Here is a 14,662-nt window from a genome sequence, read left to right on the forward strand (position 1 = left end):
TTCACTTGTTTGTCAGTCATTCACATGTGTTTGAGTGCCTTCTTTGTGCAAGGCACTACTCTTGGAGGCAGGGAGGGAGCAGTGAATAAGACAGTCCCTGCCCTCCTGGAGTCTTCACTCTAGTGAATGGAGATAAGCAGTGAGCATAGAAATAATTAAATACCTTCAGAGAGAGACAAGTGCTCTGAAGAGAGAGAAGACTGCCTGAGAAAGTGAGGGATCTTGTAGGGGTATGCTGCTTTAGCCAGAAAGGTCTGGAAGGTGTTCTTTGGGAGATGATGCTGAAGCTGAGATCCAGTCCAGGTAAACAGCATGGGCAGAGGCAGGGATAAGTTGGTGGTGTTTGAGCAAAGGCAGGAAGGCCAATGAGGCTGGTGGGGTTGGGGAGAGGTTGGTAGGAGATGAGGTCAGGCAGGGCCCATGGGAAGAAACTTGGGTTTTAGTCCTATAATAAATACAGCCATTGCAAGAGTTTAAGCAAGTTAATGATATCATCAATTCTTGTTTTAAAGAATCTCCCTGCTGACTAGACAGAGAACAGGCTCTAGGGAGGCGAGAATGGAAATGGCAGGGAATGACTCCTGCTTGGATGCTGACTCCATGTTCCTCACTGGGCACTGACGTGGAACCCAGCAATCAGGTTTTTAAGTCCCTGGAAATGAGGGTTTGGCCTCTAAAATATTTTTCCATCTTGATTCCAGGCAAGCAAGCGGCCACTGACTTTAGCTTCCTCCTGGAGAGAGAGGGACGTAATTGTTTGAAATAATTCTACTCTCATTACCTTTAACATTGGTTCAGCTAGTGAATCGAATGATCTCCCATCCTACAGGGCAGCACTGCTGCTAAGCTGCTAAGTCACTTCAGTCGTGTCCAACTCTGTGGGACCCCATAGACGGCAGCCCACCAGGCTCCCCCGTGCCTGGGATTCTCTAGGCAAGAACACTGGAGTGGGTTGCCGTTTCCTTCTACAAAAGGACTGTCCCTGCAGAGCCAAGCAGTGAGATAGGACCTCGCTCCCTCTCTCTGCACCCTTTTCCCCTTCTGGGCCTCATGGAGGCCTTCAGCTGTGAGGCTAATGCTTGCTAACAGTCAGAACTGTTCACATATCATTCTTCCTCATTAAAAGGCCATAGCAGCCTGTGTTACAGAGGGTGGGATGCAGATGCATATGTGAGCAGGGTGGTTAGAATAAAATGAATGATTAAACTTGAACTTCCCTGGGCATGCTGGGCAGGTTAGGAAATTGGGGAAGATAGGGTTGCCAAGAAACTTTTGTTAGAAGGAGCTAGAAGTTTTAATAATGCATGCAAGTCGGGTGGTTTCCTGCCTTTGAACACACATTGCCTGTAACCCTAAATTGGAGAGGGCAGCACGACCCACGCTCCGTTGTCCAAACCTGGTAGGCCAAGTATTAACAATTCATCCTGGAATGATATGTCTCTGGGAGGGCAGAGCTGATGACATCCCTGGATTTTATTGTTTTCTAACCCTCCCCTCCCAACCTCGCTTTTCCCTTTCTAAATCTTCCCATCCCATCCCCAACATCCCCATTCACCTTCATTCAGTCTTAAATGTCTTATGTCATACTACCTGGAGAAATATTGAGTGTGGACACTGTGTTTCTGGAAATTCTGTGGTAGTATAGTTTAACTTTTGCATTTTTTCCCATTTTTTTCATAGTTCTCCATCCAGGAAGAGAGTCAAATTCAGCTGTCTGGCCAAGGAGCAAGTTCTCAGAATCTGCTATTTACTCATTTTCTTTTTCTGTGTAACAAATCCAGTCTAATGATTTCCTTTTTTCTCCCCCAGCTTCTAAAAGTTTGCCAAAAGGTGGACTCCTAGGGGACAAGTCATGTTCTAAATTTGCTGTGTTTTGAAGGGATTTTCTTTAACTTCTAATCATTGACATATTTTTGATTTATTTTTTTTTTCTCATTGCTGCCTTGGAATACGGCCCCTACTCTATTTTAACTGCACACTGGTAGTGATATATTGTGAGTAAAACGGGTTCCCAGCAGCCCAGAGTCCAGTTCCCCCTGTCTTTCTCTAGAAGAGATACTTCTTTTATTTTCTGTACAGTTGCAGTTTCTTTTTTTCTTTTGGTATTCATGTTGCATGTAGCAGTAACATCATGCCCCAACTCGGTCTGCAGAGTAGCCTGGAGCTGGAGAACCCTGCGAGCAGGGAACCCCTCTCTGTTCATTCACCTCCCACCCCCTCCATTGCCCCCCACCCCATTCCCCCTCTGCCAACCTCTTGCCAGCTTCTGGCATTGTCTTATTTTTTCCACTTGAAAATAAGACCTTAACAACAGTGTTTGTCTTGAAGGCCTTGTCTCAGGGACCTTGAGGGGACACTGAGTCGGCTGAGGTAATTACCACTAGCTCTAGAAGCCTCATCAAATGGGGGTCATTGTCATGCTTGCCTTTGATAAATTATACTTGGTCTCCTCTGCTATTAAGCTTGAATTCCTATCCTGAAGGAAACACATATGCTACATATATATTCCCATGTTGTGATATATATATGATATGTACCAGTACTTTATATGTAAAAATGTACATTTTTATATATAAGCATAGAGATATATAGAGAGTGATATATTTATTACACCGTACGTGCCTCTCTACACGAAGTAAGTGCTTGAGAGAGAATTAATTGGACACCCAACTTTGGGACTGTAAGTACCTAAATTGCCTTACTGGAGACAAGTATTTCCACAGTGGTAATTATTTTCTATAGTCTGTGAAGTACCTTGCTTTAAAATAAAATTTCTCCCTCAGCAATACCCACTAGGACATACCTAGTTCCTGTATACCTAGACATCTATGCAAGATCTGCTTACTCGTTTAAGGCAGAAAGGGATGGCTCAAAGACTATGTTCCGTTTTATTAATGAGCTGTGTAGAAGCCTGGATGAGTAAATGGAAGTCTTTGAGCCCTAAGTTACTCAAAGAGTTGGACCGTCTCTCCCAGCAAGATGTGGCAGTTGATGATGACCTTTGAGGCCAGCGTTTCCGTGTGAGCCTTGGAACAGTACTGCTTTCCACGGCACCAGCAACAAGCACCCATCTTTACTCGTGTACGAGAGACCCGACCTATAGACCGTTCGGTACAGCAGCCCTGGAATGTGGAGATGTTTCTGCACCTGGTCCTCTCTGACTCCTTTGCAGAAGAAGAAGAAAGTTGGTCATCTGGTTTGGGCTAGTCATTGGAGGGTATGGAACACTCTGTGTACCAACAAAACAAAAGTGACCTTCAATTTGGGGCAAAATTCTGCCAGAATTGGCTCCGTGGCTCCCTTTATCGGCAGAACATCTTGAAAAATGGCTTGAGGACATGGACGGCTTTCCTTCCTGCCAAGCTGCCTACTGTAGCTAGTGGAGGGAAAGCATGGTGTCAGTCCGCAAACAAGTCCAGTGCCAAATTCTTCTGTCTTCTCCAGCCACAGTACAGCGTTCAGGGCAGGATCACCCTACTAGCTCAGTGTGCTGTCTGCTGCTGTCATTAACCAGCTTTTTTGTTCCCTTCTTTCCATTGCTGGAAAACTCCCTGGGAAGGTCTTTCTCATCCCTCCAGAAGCTAGTTGGAGAATTTCACCAAGTGAAGACATCACTCCCCATTTATAGGACTTGAAAGAATGCTCTCGGATTCCCATCGTTCTATCAAACAAATGCCTCCGTCTTACACCTCAGTGGACTTTTTCTTCCATGGATATTTTGACTTAGAATTTTAGTTGCTGCCGAGCATACAAAGAGCAGCTCTAGAGTTCCGCCTTCAGCAAATAATCCACCCTTCATTGGACTGATTTTAAACATGAAGTTGCAATCTGAATTGAAGAGCAGGTTTTTGTTGTTTTGCTTTTTCTTCCACTCCAGTCTTGCCTCGAATTGCTCCATTTGAAACCTACAGTATTTTTTCCCAGCAGTTGGAAAACTCCACCTGAGCCTTTCAGTCCAGCACTGATTTTCATGCCCCTTCCAGCCCACCCTGGAAATTAAGATTCTACAATTGGAAATTGGCTGACAATTTGGTTGCTGATTCAGGAGGCAGATGGTGTGAGAACGGGATGGAGTCCAACTCCCTCTTCCATTCCAAGCTTGGCTCTGAAGGGCTAACCAGCAGAGAACCTGAACTTGACAACTGACTGTCAGCTTGACACAAGGAAAGAGCAGTAACCAAGCTAATTGATAGCAGCCCCTTCTCTACAGGTTTCCTTTCTCATGATCAAGACCTTTGCATGTATAGGAACAGTTGTCCAAGAGTATGTCTGAGAAATCTTCCAGTTTTCAACACTTGAGTAAACAGCTTTGATGATGTCCATGAGGAAAATACTTTTGTCTCTAAAAATAGCACTAGGAAGTCATAATGGAAGTATTGGATGAATATGCACTTCATCGTGGTGAAGGAAAGGACATAAAAGCTTTTTCTCAAATTGTAAAACTGCTAGGACAAAGTTCTTAGAGGAGAAACACCTTTAGACCTAGGGTCTAATTCTTGGCAACCACATAACCTGTTTGCATCTGTGGCACTAGTCCAAGAACAAGAACCTTACGATGTGGGCCAAAAGAAAACGGAGTCTCCAGGGGCTTATATTTCTCTACTTTCCCAGAGTTAAGCCAGCCGATGGGGACAATTAATTGAGCATAAAGTTCTAAGAACGCTGAAATGGAATGACATGTAGCTGCATCACGGACACCTCTCCTCGACACACTCTTGTCTGTTCCCTGTCTCAGGAAGCTATAACAGGGCTCTAAGGAGACTCTAAGTCTCCCTTGGAGTGCAAGGAGATCCAACCAGTCCATTCTAAAGGAGATCAGTCCTGGGTGTTCATTGGAAGGACTGATGATGAAGCTGAAACTCCAGTACTTTGGCCACCTCATGCGAAAAGTTGACTCATTGGAAAAGACTCTGATGCTGGGAGGGATTGGGGGCAGGAGGAGAAGGGGACGACAGAGGGTGAGATGGCTGGATGGCATCACTGACTCGATGGACGTGGAGGGAGTTGGTGATGGACAGGGAGGCCTGGCGTGCTGCAATTCATGGGTCGCAAAGAGTCGGACACAACTGAGCGACTGAACTGACCTGACTGAAGGAGACCCAGCCAGCCGGTGCCGAAGCAGTCCTGCTCTATGGGTCATGACTGCACAGCCCATGCAAGCTGCCACTTTTGACCACTCTAGGACCATGTCCTGGAATCTCTCTCGCTTTCATCCTGGCTCTCCCTTAAAAATCTTCTGTGGATTGGGAGAAGCCGCTGAGTTGAAATGACACTGCAGGGTTCAATTCTTAGAGGCACGCAGCATCTTCACCCAGCTTGGCCGGATGGTCTGTTAACTAGCTGCTCTTCCACACGGATCCACTAGATGTCCTCACAGGTCTACTTAGTGTTACCGTTGAGATCCTATGGAAAACTCCCTTTTCTGAGGATGGAGATTGGGGAAGAGAGCATTATGTGACTAGATAAAAAAAGAAAATCAGCAAACACCAGAGGAGAGAGGGCACTCTATGTGGCCAGAGAGTAGATAGGAACCTTAACTTCTGTTTTAAATAAATACTGAAACTTTCACAATTGCCCTTTGAAACCTAACCTTGGGAGTTTTAAGTGGCACTCTGATATCTGAAATTAACCTTCGAACCTACATCAGCTCTAAAAGAGGAAACAATCATGGAGACATGGAAATAAAAAACATCAGTTAATTCTGAACAGCCTCAATTCACTAAAACAAAAACGAAGGATTAGGAAGCAGAGAGAAAGTCGAGGCGGATGAGGACGGTGTTTTCTAAAGTTGGAGATCCATGACTTAATTTTGATAAAATTTTACGGCTTGAAAGTATAATTTTACACACAGAGTATCTACTTCTCCTGGAACGGCTACTACCAGAGGGACACATCCTCATCCATTTTTAATTAAAGAGCCTGTTTGTGACTCATAACATGGCCCAGTGGAAGGTTCTTCCTGGCTGGGACATAACATCCTTCAAGCCCGATGGATCACAGTCACCAGGAGGAGGTCAGAATGGGCCTTACCTTTTAAGAAGTGGACCCAGAAGTGTATAGGTGAAGACACCTGATGGGGGATCAGTGAAAATGGACTGTTTCAGAAGTAAAGCAGAAGTGCCAGCCTCCTAACTGGTGGCCCCTTGGTCTAGATGCTGTAATTCACGAAGGTTTATCAGCGTGTGGGGCTCAGTCATTTTTAACTGTTTCTGTCTTGTCTTTCAGCCTCTCATTGATCATTCTTGCTGATTTTGTGTGTGTGCGGTGGTGCTTGTTTGTCTCCTGAGATTTCTGTTTTGGATTTGGTGTGACTGTAAAACTGATGACTGGGAAGGAATGACAAGAAATAGCATGCTTTCTTTCTTATGCACATGCTCTTTGGAATGTGAGTGCTGACAATTAACATTTAATCTTCTTATAGCAAAAGTTTTTTGTTTTTTTTTTTTCTCTTTTTTGATGCTTTGATTACCAGTTTCAGCCTGTTCCTGCATGCTAACACTATGAAATTTTAGAACAATGCATGGTCTCCAGAAGAGCCAACAGTAACAATTGCAAACAGTCCCCAAGAGGCACTGATTTGAAGTTTGTGTTTCCTCCTGAACCCTTATCAAGTAGGAGGTTTCAATCACCCATTATGATGGGTTTACCCCTGACAAAACCGTTTCAAAAGTTATTCCATCCCTTCCTCCCTCCCCTTGTCCTTGAAGACAGTATACATATAAGAACTTTTTTTCCCTATAAATGTGTCAGAGTCTATTACTGTGTATGAACCCAAAATGGCAGTATGAAAACGAAAACCAGGCACTGTTGCTAATGAGAAGCATAGCATTTCAGAGTTTGATGGGCTTCTCTTCTGCTACAGCATTTGATTAAATTTTTTTTTCAAAACAATTTATCTACAGCGAAACAAAAAATCATCTTCGTTTCCCTCCTCTGTGTAAATAACAAGTCAATATTTCCAGTAAAAGAACTGAGAAGGCAAAACCAAGCAAGTGGTCTGTGAGTTGGGCACCAGATCTGGATGCATTTAAAATAACTTGATTTTCATGTCTTCCACCAAAGGCTGTTTTCCCTTTCTTGACTTCAACAACTGCTGTTTGGGGTGTCTGGGCAATCATACCGTGCCTTCTAAATTCTTCTGATTCAAATGCTATAGTGGAATTTTTTTCTTTTTTTTCTTTGCTTTTTTTCTTTGTAAAAGCTAAGCTCAGGAATGACGCATCGAACAGGGCTGGGGCTGCATGGTGATGACCTGAACAGCTGACTAGCTAGGATGCTAACAGAACCTGTTGCTAGAAGTGTGAGCCAAGATCACGGGAATGGAGTTGCTGCTGAAGAGATCTCTCATCCATCTCCCCCAGTGCCTGTTCCTCACAATCATAACGTTCCCCCTGCTTGACAAATAGACTGGATGGCAAGTCATAAAGGTCTTAGAACAGGACTTGACCCATTGGAGAGATTTAAACCTCTCTTCCTGGTGACGGTAACATTCCAAGAGGGCAAAACCACTGGCCATATTTTAAAGTAAGAGTGCAACCATTTCTCCACTAAGAAAAAAAAATGGAGGAAAAATGACTTTCAAAATGAAAGGTATGGGCACAGGGAATAACACCTCTCCACTCTAGCTGACTATTTGGCTGTGATGCTTGGAATAAACATGAATTCTTCTCCCATCTTGTGAGAGGAGCAGGCAGGCATGTGCTAAGGATAAGTCATGATGTTTGCCTGCTGTAGCATCAAAATGAGGTACAAAAGGTTCTCGTTGTACTGAAATCTAAATTGGCTTGAAGGGTGGAGGTGAAGGGCCTTCAGAACTAGAACAGTGGGGTCCAACAAGTTTTGTAGGTCAGCACTCAAGTTGGATTCCCAGGCAGTGCAGAACCTATGATAGTGGCTTAAGACAAGCTCTCAAGGCCTCATGCAGATCTCAGTAAGATATTTTACATGGGATCTATTCTCTTGTCTCATGTTTTGTAATTTCTCCTCTATGCTGGCCAGTATTTTCTGTATAGGAAAAAATTATTGTTAACCAATAACCCTATAACTTTCTGAATTTTTGGTGGGTGGGGAGAGAAAAGCAGATGCGATTTTCATTCTCTGAGCTGTAAGCAGAAAATACACCCGTGAGGAGCTTAGTGCATTCCAACAGACCAACATCTCATATGCTTCTGGTGATTTCTTATTTGTGAAATGCTTTTAATGTCAAATATGCAGCGTTCGCGTTGAGTAGCTGCATTTCTTACATGGACAGATTTGGATATTTGTTCTGTCAAGAGTAAATTTAAATTCCTGTAGGCATCATGTAAACTCACCCTGGGGAAGTTCAACAGAGGCATCCTCAGATTCGATATTAACATGTAATCGTTTCACATCTAATTTGATGAAAGCTTATCCCAGCCTCTGCCTAATGCCCAGAAATGGAGGAAATTAGAAAGCCTACATATTAGATATTCTTGCATCTTGCAAAAAAACCCCCACAACATTTATTGTACCCAATAAGGAATTAATTAATTGGCTGTGTGTATATTGTGTCCTGTATTCATCGTGCCAGGGGAAAAAAAATGTTGGTTGTGTTTTTGCTGTCTCTAACGTGTGTTGCTTCTTATCCAACAACACTGTTGTCATCAGCCATGCCTTTTCTGTGGTCACTTGCTTTACATAGGGGAGAAAAATAATACGCAGCAGCCTTGGAGGACTCTACAGGCCACTGATGCTTTCTCTGCTCTTTTCGATGTACAACCAAACTGTTACCAAGAGTCTCTCTGCATTTTATTTTTTCTGGGTCAAGACTGTTAATGTGAACTAAGACCTGTGTTCAATCCCTTCAGCTCCCTTCCAGCTGCCTCGCTGTGTGTGACTTTGCCATTAACTACCGCTCTTCCTCTCCTCCCATCCAACCCCTGTGGTTATAGCCAAGATGTCCATCTACAAGAGAATGAGACGGGCATGTTGTTTTGATTGCGGACGTTCTGAGCGTGACTGCTCGTGCATGTCAGGCCGTGTGCGTGGTAACGTGGACACCCTTGAGAGAGCCTTCCCACTTTCTTCTGTCTCTGTTAGTGATTGCTCCACCACTTTCCGTGCCTGTAAGTTCAACCCCTACACACAGAGTTCCGTGTCTGTGCTGTCTGTGGCGTCATCCCCATCTGGTGTGCCCCGTGGTGCTGTGCTTGCCTCCCACCGCATGTGGTGGCGTGTTGCCCTCGCTGCCTGTGTCACTGTGTGTGCTGGGGAGGCTTCCCTCCCTGTTCTGTGAGCTTAACGTTTCTTGTAAGAGCGTGCAGGCTGTGATATTATAATCCAGTGACATTATTCCTCTCTCCTTTAAAGAAATTAATCTGACAGCACATCAAATGCTGAATTGATACAGAGATGCATGGAAATGTATACCTTCCTCTTTGGGGAAAGGCGTCAGACATTGGATTGGGTTGAAAGGAGGTAGGAAAACGATGTAGGGAGAACAAGCCAACTCTGGCATAAAACTGCTCTTAGTGAGCTTAGATACTTTCCAAAATACAGCAGGGTTTCCATGCAGACGGGTTTTTTTTTTCTTTTCTTTCAGTGTCTTCCTAACTTGTATCTTGTTCCTCTAGTACCGGATTGCCTCCTAATGCTCTGAAAAAGAATATTCTGAATCTGCCAACCCTTACAGGCTGGTGGATTCTAGAGTTTTTCCTCCCAATGATGATTCATTCGAAGGATCAGTCCATTACAAACTTCCTTTTCCCCCTGTTTAACTAAGCTGTCTTGTCACAATGGTAATTCTGAATAACAGCAAAAATCATAAGCCAAGAATCTCCCTGGTTTCCTTGTGTCCATTGTGCAGTCCTTGGGGTCAGTCTTTGCCCCCCGCAAGCTCAGAAGGGTTACAGAGTCTCTCGTGGTCTTGTAGTGACAGCTGGCACGTCTGAGCCTCACCACACCCCCGTTCCTCGCCTTCAGCATGGGCTTGGCTGGTGTTTTACTGAAACAGTTCATAGGTGATATTACTGAAAGTTCCAGCTTATTCACTGAGGGTCCTCTTCTAAGGGCAGACGAGGTTGTGGTTTGCATGAGGACTTGGATACCTTCAAGGGTGGCTGTCACCGCATTCGGTAGCATGAACGGTAGAAGCCGATCCTTCCGTCTGTGTTCATCACTTCCTCTTGGAAGCACCCACCATATTTGTTGGTAACCATATTATCCTTTATCTTTTCTTCTAAGTGCCCAGAGCTGGTTCAACTAAATTTTCACCAGCAGCAGTTACTTCATACTGGCACCAGGGGGCGGGGAGGGAAGAGCAGTTCGCTCTTGAGAATTTATCCCCATGAGAAGTTAGCTGGCTTACATGCTAGTGTTGAAGGTGAGCCCAGCATGATGTGCTTGTATGGCTGTGACCCATGGGGTGTCCTGGGCCGAGGGAGCCCTCATTTCACTGTACGCATTGGAGTGTGGCAAGCCCGGTGCTGATATTTGAACTCACAGTTGAGGTCTGAGACGTTATTTGTGCTGGGAGTGGTCTTAGGGGCCTTTGGAAAAGTCTGATCTAGGACCAGAGAATCATCATTGTCTCTGGTTTGTGATTCACTGCTCCTTCACAACAGTGCCAAGGGATAGGATTAATTATTTTTACAGTGACACTGAGTAGATGTAGTGTGAGAGAGATTTTGAACTGTCCCAATCACAGTGGCCTAACATCCTCAAAAGGAAATTTCCTTTGAAAATTTTCAGATGCCACAGTACATGCCCTTACACCATTCTTCTCATCACAGATCTCTCCAGTTCATATGACACCACCACAGTGAGCTGAGTCACAAACATGCAAAGAACCTGTTTGTCTGTGATGTGTGGCAAGACACCAGGTTCAAAGACAGGAGCTGGGGAGGAGGGGTGGTGGAGGGGTGAGCTCTAGTGAGCTCCAGTTTGACCACATCTCTGATTGATGGCAGCAAATGTAAGCACCAGCCCCCTCGGTTACCCATGTAAGGCACGACTTCTATTTTGAAGTAACCACTGGGCTCTAAAACCTTGGCCAGAGATCTAGTGGAGAAAAGGAAGGAGCCACTCAGGCTCTAAACTCAGGCCTGTGGTCATGTCTTGGCACTGGCCGCCTCTACCAATCACAGCAAATCTATGTCCCCTGCTTGAGGCCCATGATGCCTAGTATGTGCAATTTCCATCTTATGCAGGCAAAACCATAATTGGAGGGATTTCTCAGCTCTGCAATTTAATCCAAGTGTTGATGGAGACCAGGAGAAGAATTAAGGATGGGATTGTCCCATCTACTCAGAAGCATCCTGGGCATGAGATTGTTGTCTTTCTACGTATCCAGCATCAGCCCCACTATTGCGGCTCTGGGCTGTATGTCGAAGGCGTAACTGGTACTGACAGCTCAGGGGGGAGGTTTGCCTCCTCTGTTTCATCAGCCTCCCCGCCGTCGTCACTCCATCATACAAAAGCAGATTTCATCCATCCCTGTGTGAGTCCACTCACCTTTGACCATTAATAATAAGTTAGAAAAATCCGTTCCAATTTGAACCCCTCCGTGGGCCCACGTAAGCCCTCTTCTCCAATTAAAGGATGTCTATGTCTATGCAGAATTCCGCTGGCAGAGCTCCAATAGCAATCCCCGGGCTCCCCTAGCTAGTGGTGGGGTTGGGTGGTGCCCATTGGACAGGGCTGGTTGCCTCAAAAAGCAGTGGTGAGAGTGGGCTTTTCATTAAATATGAACAGATGTGAGACGTAGAGGGTTTGACAATTAGAAATGGCAGCAGAAGGGCCCTTGCATCAAAGTGAGGTCAGATGGGCGGATCAGATTACTTCTCTTACATTCTTTAGTTGTTCTGAAAATCATCTTGAATTAGTGTCAGCAGAACCATGATGGGTTTTGCCCTTTGTCTTTTATGCCGGGGCTGTATTGTTTCCCAAGACAGTCATTAAAGGTCATTATACTATTATGGAGCTTGCTTTGGTCGCAGTTTCCTAGTTGAGCCAGTGTATTTTGGAGACTCGCTGATTCACTCTTTTGCCTTTCCTCTACCTCTTTTTTTTTTTTTTTTTCTTATAAGGGGAAAGATTTCTGTCTTCAAGGGACATTAAATTGAAATGCAAAGTCCCATTATGTGTTTTCTGAAGTGGGAAAAGAAGTAGCCAGTTCCCAGAGGAGCAGTGATATATTAAAAGTGTTCACACAATTTTAGAAATCTGCCTCCTAACAGCAGGGCCTGCCTGCTCCGCGCACCTCTCCTTGGAGGTGTGGCCCCTTACACATTCCCTGTGTTGTTAAGTCACACACTTTTCTCACAGATGTCTCCTTCTGTTGAACTCATGAGATGTCTGTGAACACTGTGCTGACAAAAAGATTTGCAGAGAAGGAGGAGTTCTTTACAAAAGACCTAACAAGCAATGTCAGAAAAGTTAGACAAGGGGTGACCAGTAAGGATGCATCACAAGGCTATTCTGTCTATTTTTGGCAGGAATGAACCATGCAATATGGTAGGTTAGAATTGGTGTGCATCATTTTGGGATCATTCTGATTCTGTTTCTACTTTGCCTGATCCTAAATAAAAGTACCAGCTATCTTAAAAGATGCTCAGATAGTATGGGCCTCAGACTTTTCACAAGTAGCTATGTTCTAGTACTCTCAAACACACACACACACACACACACACACACACACATATGACTGACAGTATCCACACACACACATAAATATAGATTGAAGTTCTAATCGGTTCCACTTCTCTTCCATATAATTTTGTAAAATAGTGTCTTTTCTCTGTTTAGAATTTATTCTTGTTATTTCAGCCTGGCCTGATATTTGATTGTAAAGTCTAATATAAAGGGGACAATCCAAATTATGATACAGTGACAACATAAGACCCTATTGATTCAGACCTGCTGAGGTCTGCCTGACATGGTGCTGGCCTCAAGCCATCAGTAACCCTGGCATGAACAAATTAATCATGAGCTCGAAGAGAAATAGATCTTTCGACTTGCACACGGAAATAGATTCAGCTAAAGGACATGTATGATCACTCACACTAGCCTTTCAATTTACTAATAGTTTAAGCCTGCACAATTACATACACCCACTTGTGCATTGCTGTAGCTAATTTTAAATGGTGCACAACTTTTCTTTTGGGTGTAAATATAATACAAGGAGGCATTCAACTCTAATGGTTTGGTCAAGAGAAGTCCAATACGATTAGGTTGACGGGAGAAATACCAAGATCAGTTTAGTGTAATCTTGAGTCTTGTGAGATAATAAACAAAAATCAGCTTATCCCAAGTAGCCTTTGGTTTGTACAGGCAGAGGATTAATGTTGTCAGTAGAACTAAAGTCACTCGACTGCACTAATGACATTTTGAAGTATATAAAATCAGATACTAGGGCAGGGGTGCAAATAGCTCCAGAACAGTGTCTGTAATAGGACTCTATGCTGACAGTCACCAATGCCTGTTGCAGGGAGATTTAATGTAATAAGCTGCCTTTAAAAACCAACAGCACATAATTATCTCAGTCCTTTTCTGTAGGTATAGTTTTGGGTGACGTCCTCGAGCTCCCCAATCCTAAATTTTGTTTATTTTTGTTTATTTGTTTCTGGACCTTGAAACCAAAGGCTTTTTCTTCCCATGACCACCGTCAGCGGTAGAAAGAAAAAGGATAGTCAAAGCACACTCAGCCCAAATCAATCTAAATCATGGTTTGCCCTGTATTTTTTTAAAACCCATTAATTCTGGATCTGCAGTATCTCCCATTTGTTCATGCTTGCTGGTGGAATCTCTCTTTCTCCCTTATCCCTCCCTCCCTCCCCAGTGTCCGTTTACAGCTACAAATATTACAGCAACCTTTGGCAGCTGCCCTACCTCTTTAGGCTTGGCCCATGTGCCCTGATTTGGCCAGTTGCACTTCATCACAGGAAGGGAAAAACAGGAAAGCAACTCAACCTGGGAAACCATTTAATCATTCCACGCATAATGGACCTCAATGGGAATCTTAGGGCACTTTTGTTGGTAGAAGGCAAGACTGCAGAAGCCCACATCTGTCCCTGGATTTTCTGGTAGCCACATTCAGCAGCAGGGTGACACAATATATTCTTTCCTACAGTGGGCAGCTCACTGTAAGACAATTTGCACTTCGTAAGACAACCATCATGTTTCGGCAAAGTTTCCTTTGAAATGAACCCTTTTAATTGTCCATCTCTAAGGACATCTCTATACAAATCATGTTTTTATTCATAATAAATAACTGCTTTTTCTATTATGACACAGGTCTAGTGAAAGCAACTGACTTGCATTTGGGGACCGTGACGTGCTCTCCTCTTTCTCTCAAAAATAGTACCATTGAATTCTTCAAGATAAATATGCTGTGAAAAGACACTGCATGTAGATGAAAGAGGAAGGGAACAGTAGGCAAACAGCAGCCAACTTTTTAAAAGAAATCCTTTGAAACAGAGCTGGGAGACAGGAAGTACAATAGTCAGATTGAGGAGAGGAGAGGGAGCTTTGTGTGCATCCCTGTCTGTGGGACACCCTGCTTCCCAGGCATATGATTCCTTAATAAGGGACTGGGCTCTTCAAGGACAAACCGGAAAAAGCGTTGGCATGCCACGAGGAAGCTAAACAGAAGTCCTTATGCAAGGTGACATGGAAATTATGTTTGCATTTTTATTTCAGAACA

General features: G+C 44.0%; 1 protein-coding gene across 7 annotated transcripts in view; it reads left to right on the plus strand.

Moving 5' to 3' along the window:
- The window catches only part of KCNMA1 (potassium large conductance calcium-activated channel, subfamily M, alpha member 1), a 772,904-nt gene that overhangs the window by 627,441 nt on the left and 130,801 nt on the right, over nt 1-14,662 (plus strand). The window contains exon 19 of one of the 7 annotated variants that reach the window (XM_010834190.1): nt 8,913-9,086. The exons of the other annotated variants lie outside the window; for them this stretch is intronic. Within the exon in view, the coding sequence (XP_010832492.1) occupies nt 8,913-9,086 (174 nt within the window). The remainder of the gene's footprint in view (nt 1-8,912; nt 9,087-14,662) is intronic. 7 annotated transcript variants of the gene reach the window in all.

This window comes from Bison bison, unplaced genomic scaffold (genome assembly GCF_000754665.1).
Source record: "Bison bison bison isolate TAMUID 2011002044 unplaced genomic scaffold, Bison_UMD1.0 scf7180017864029, whole genome shotgun sequence".
Classification (NCBI taxonomy): Eukaryota; Metazoa; Chordata; class Mammalia; order Artiodactyla; family Bovidae; genus Bison; species Bison bison.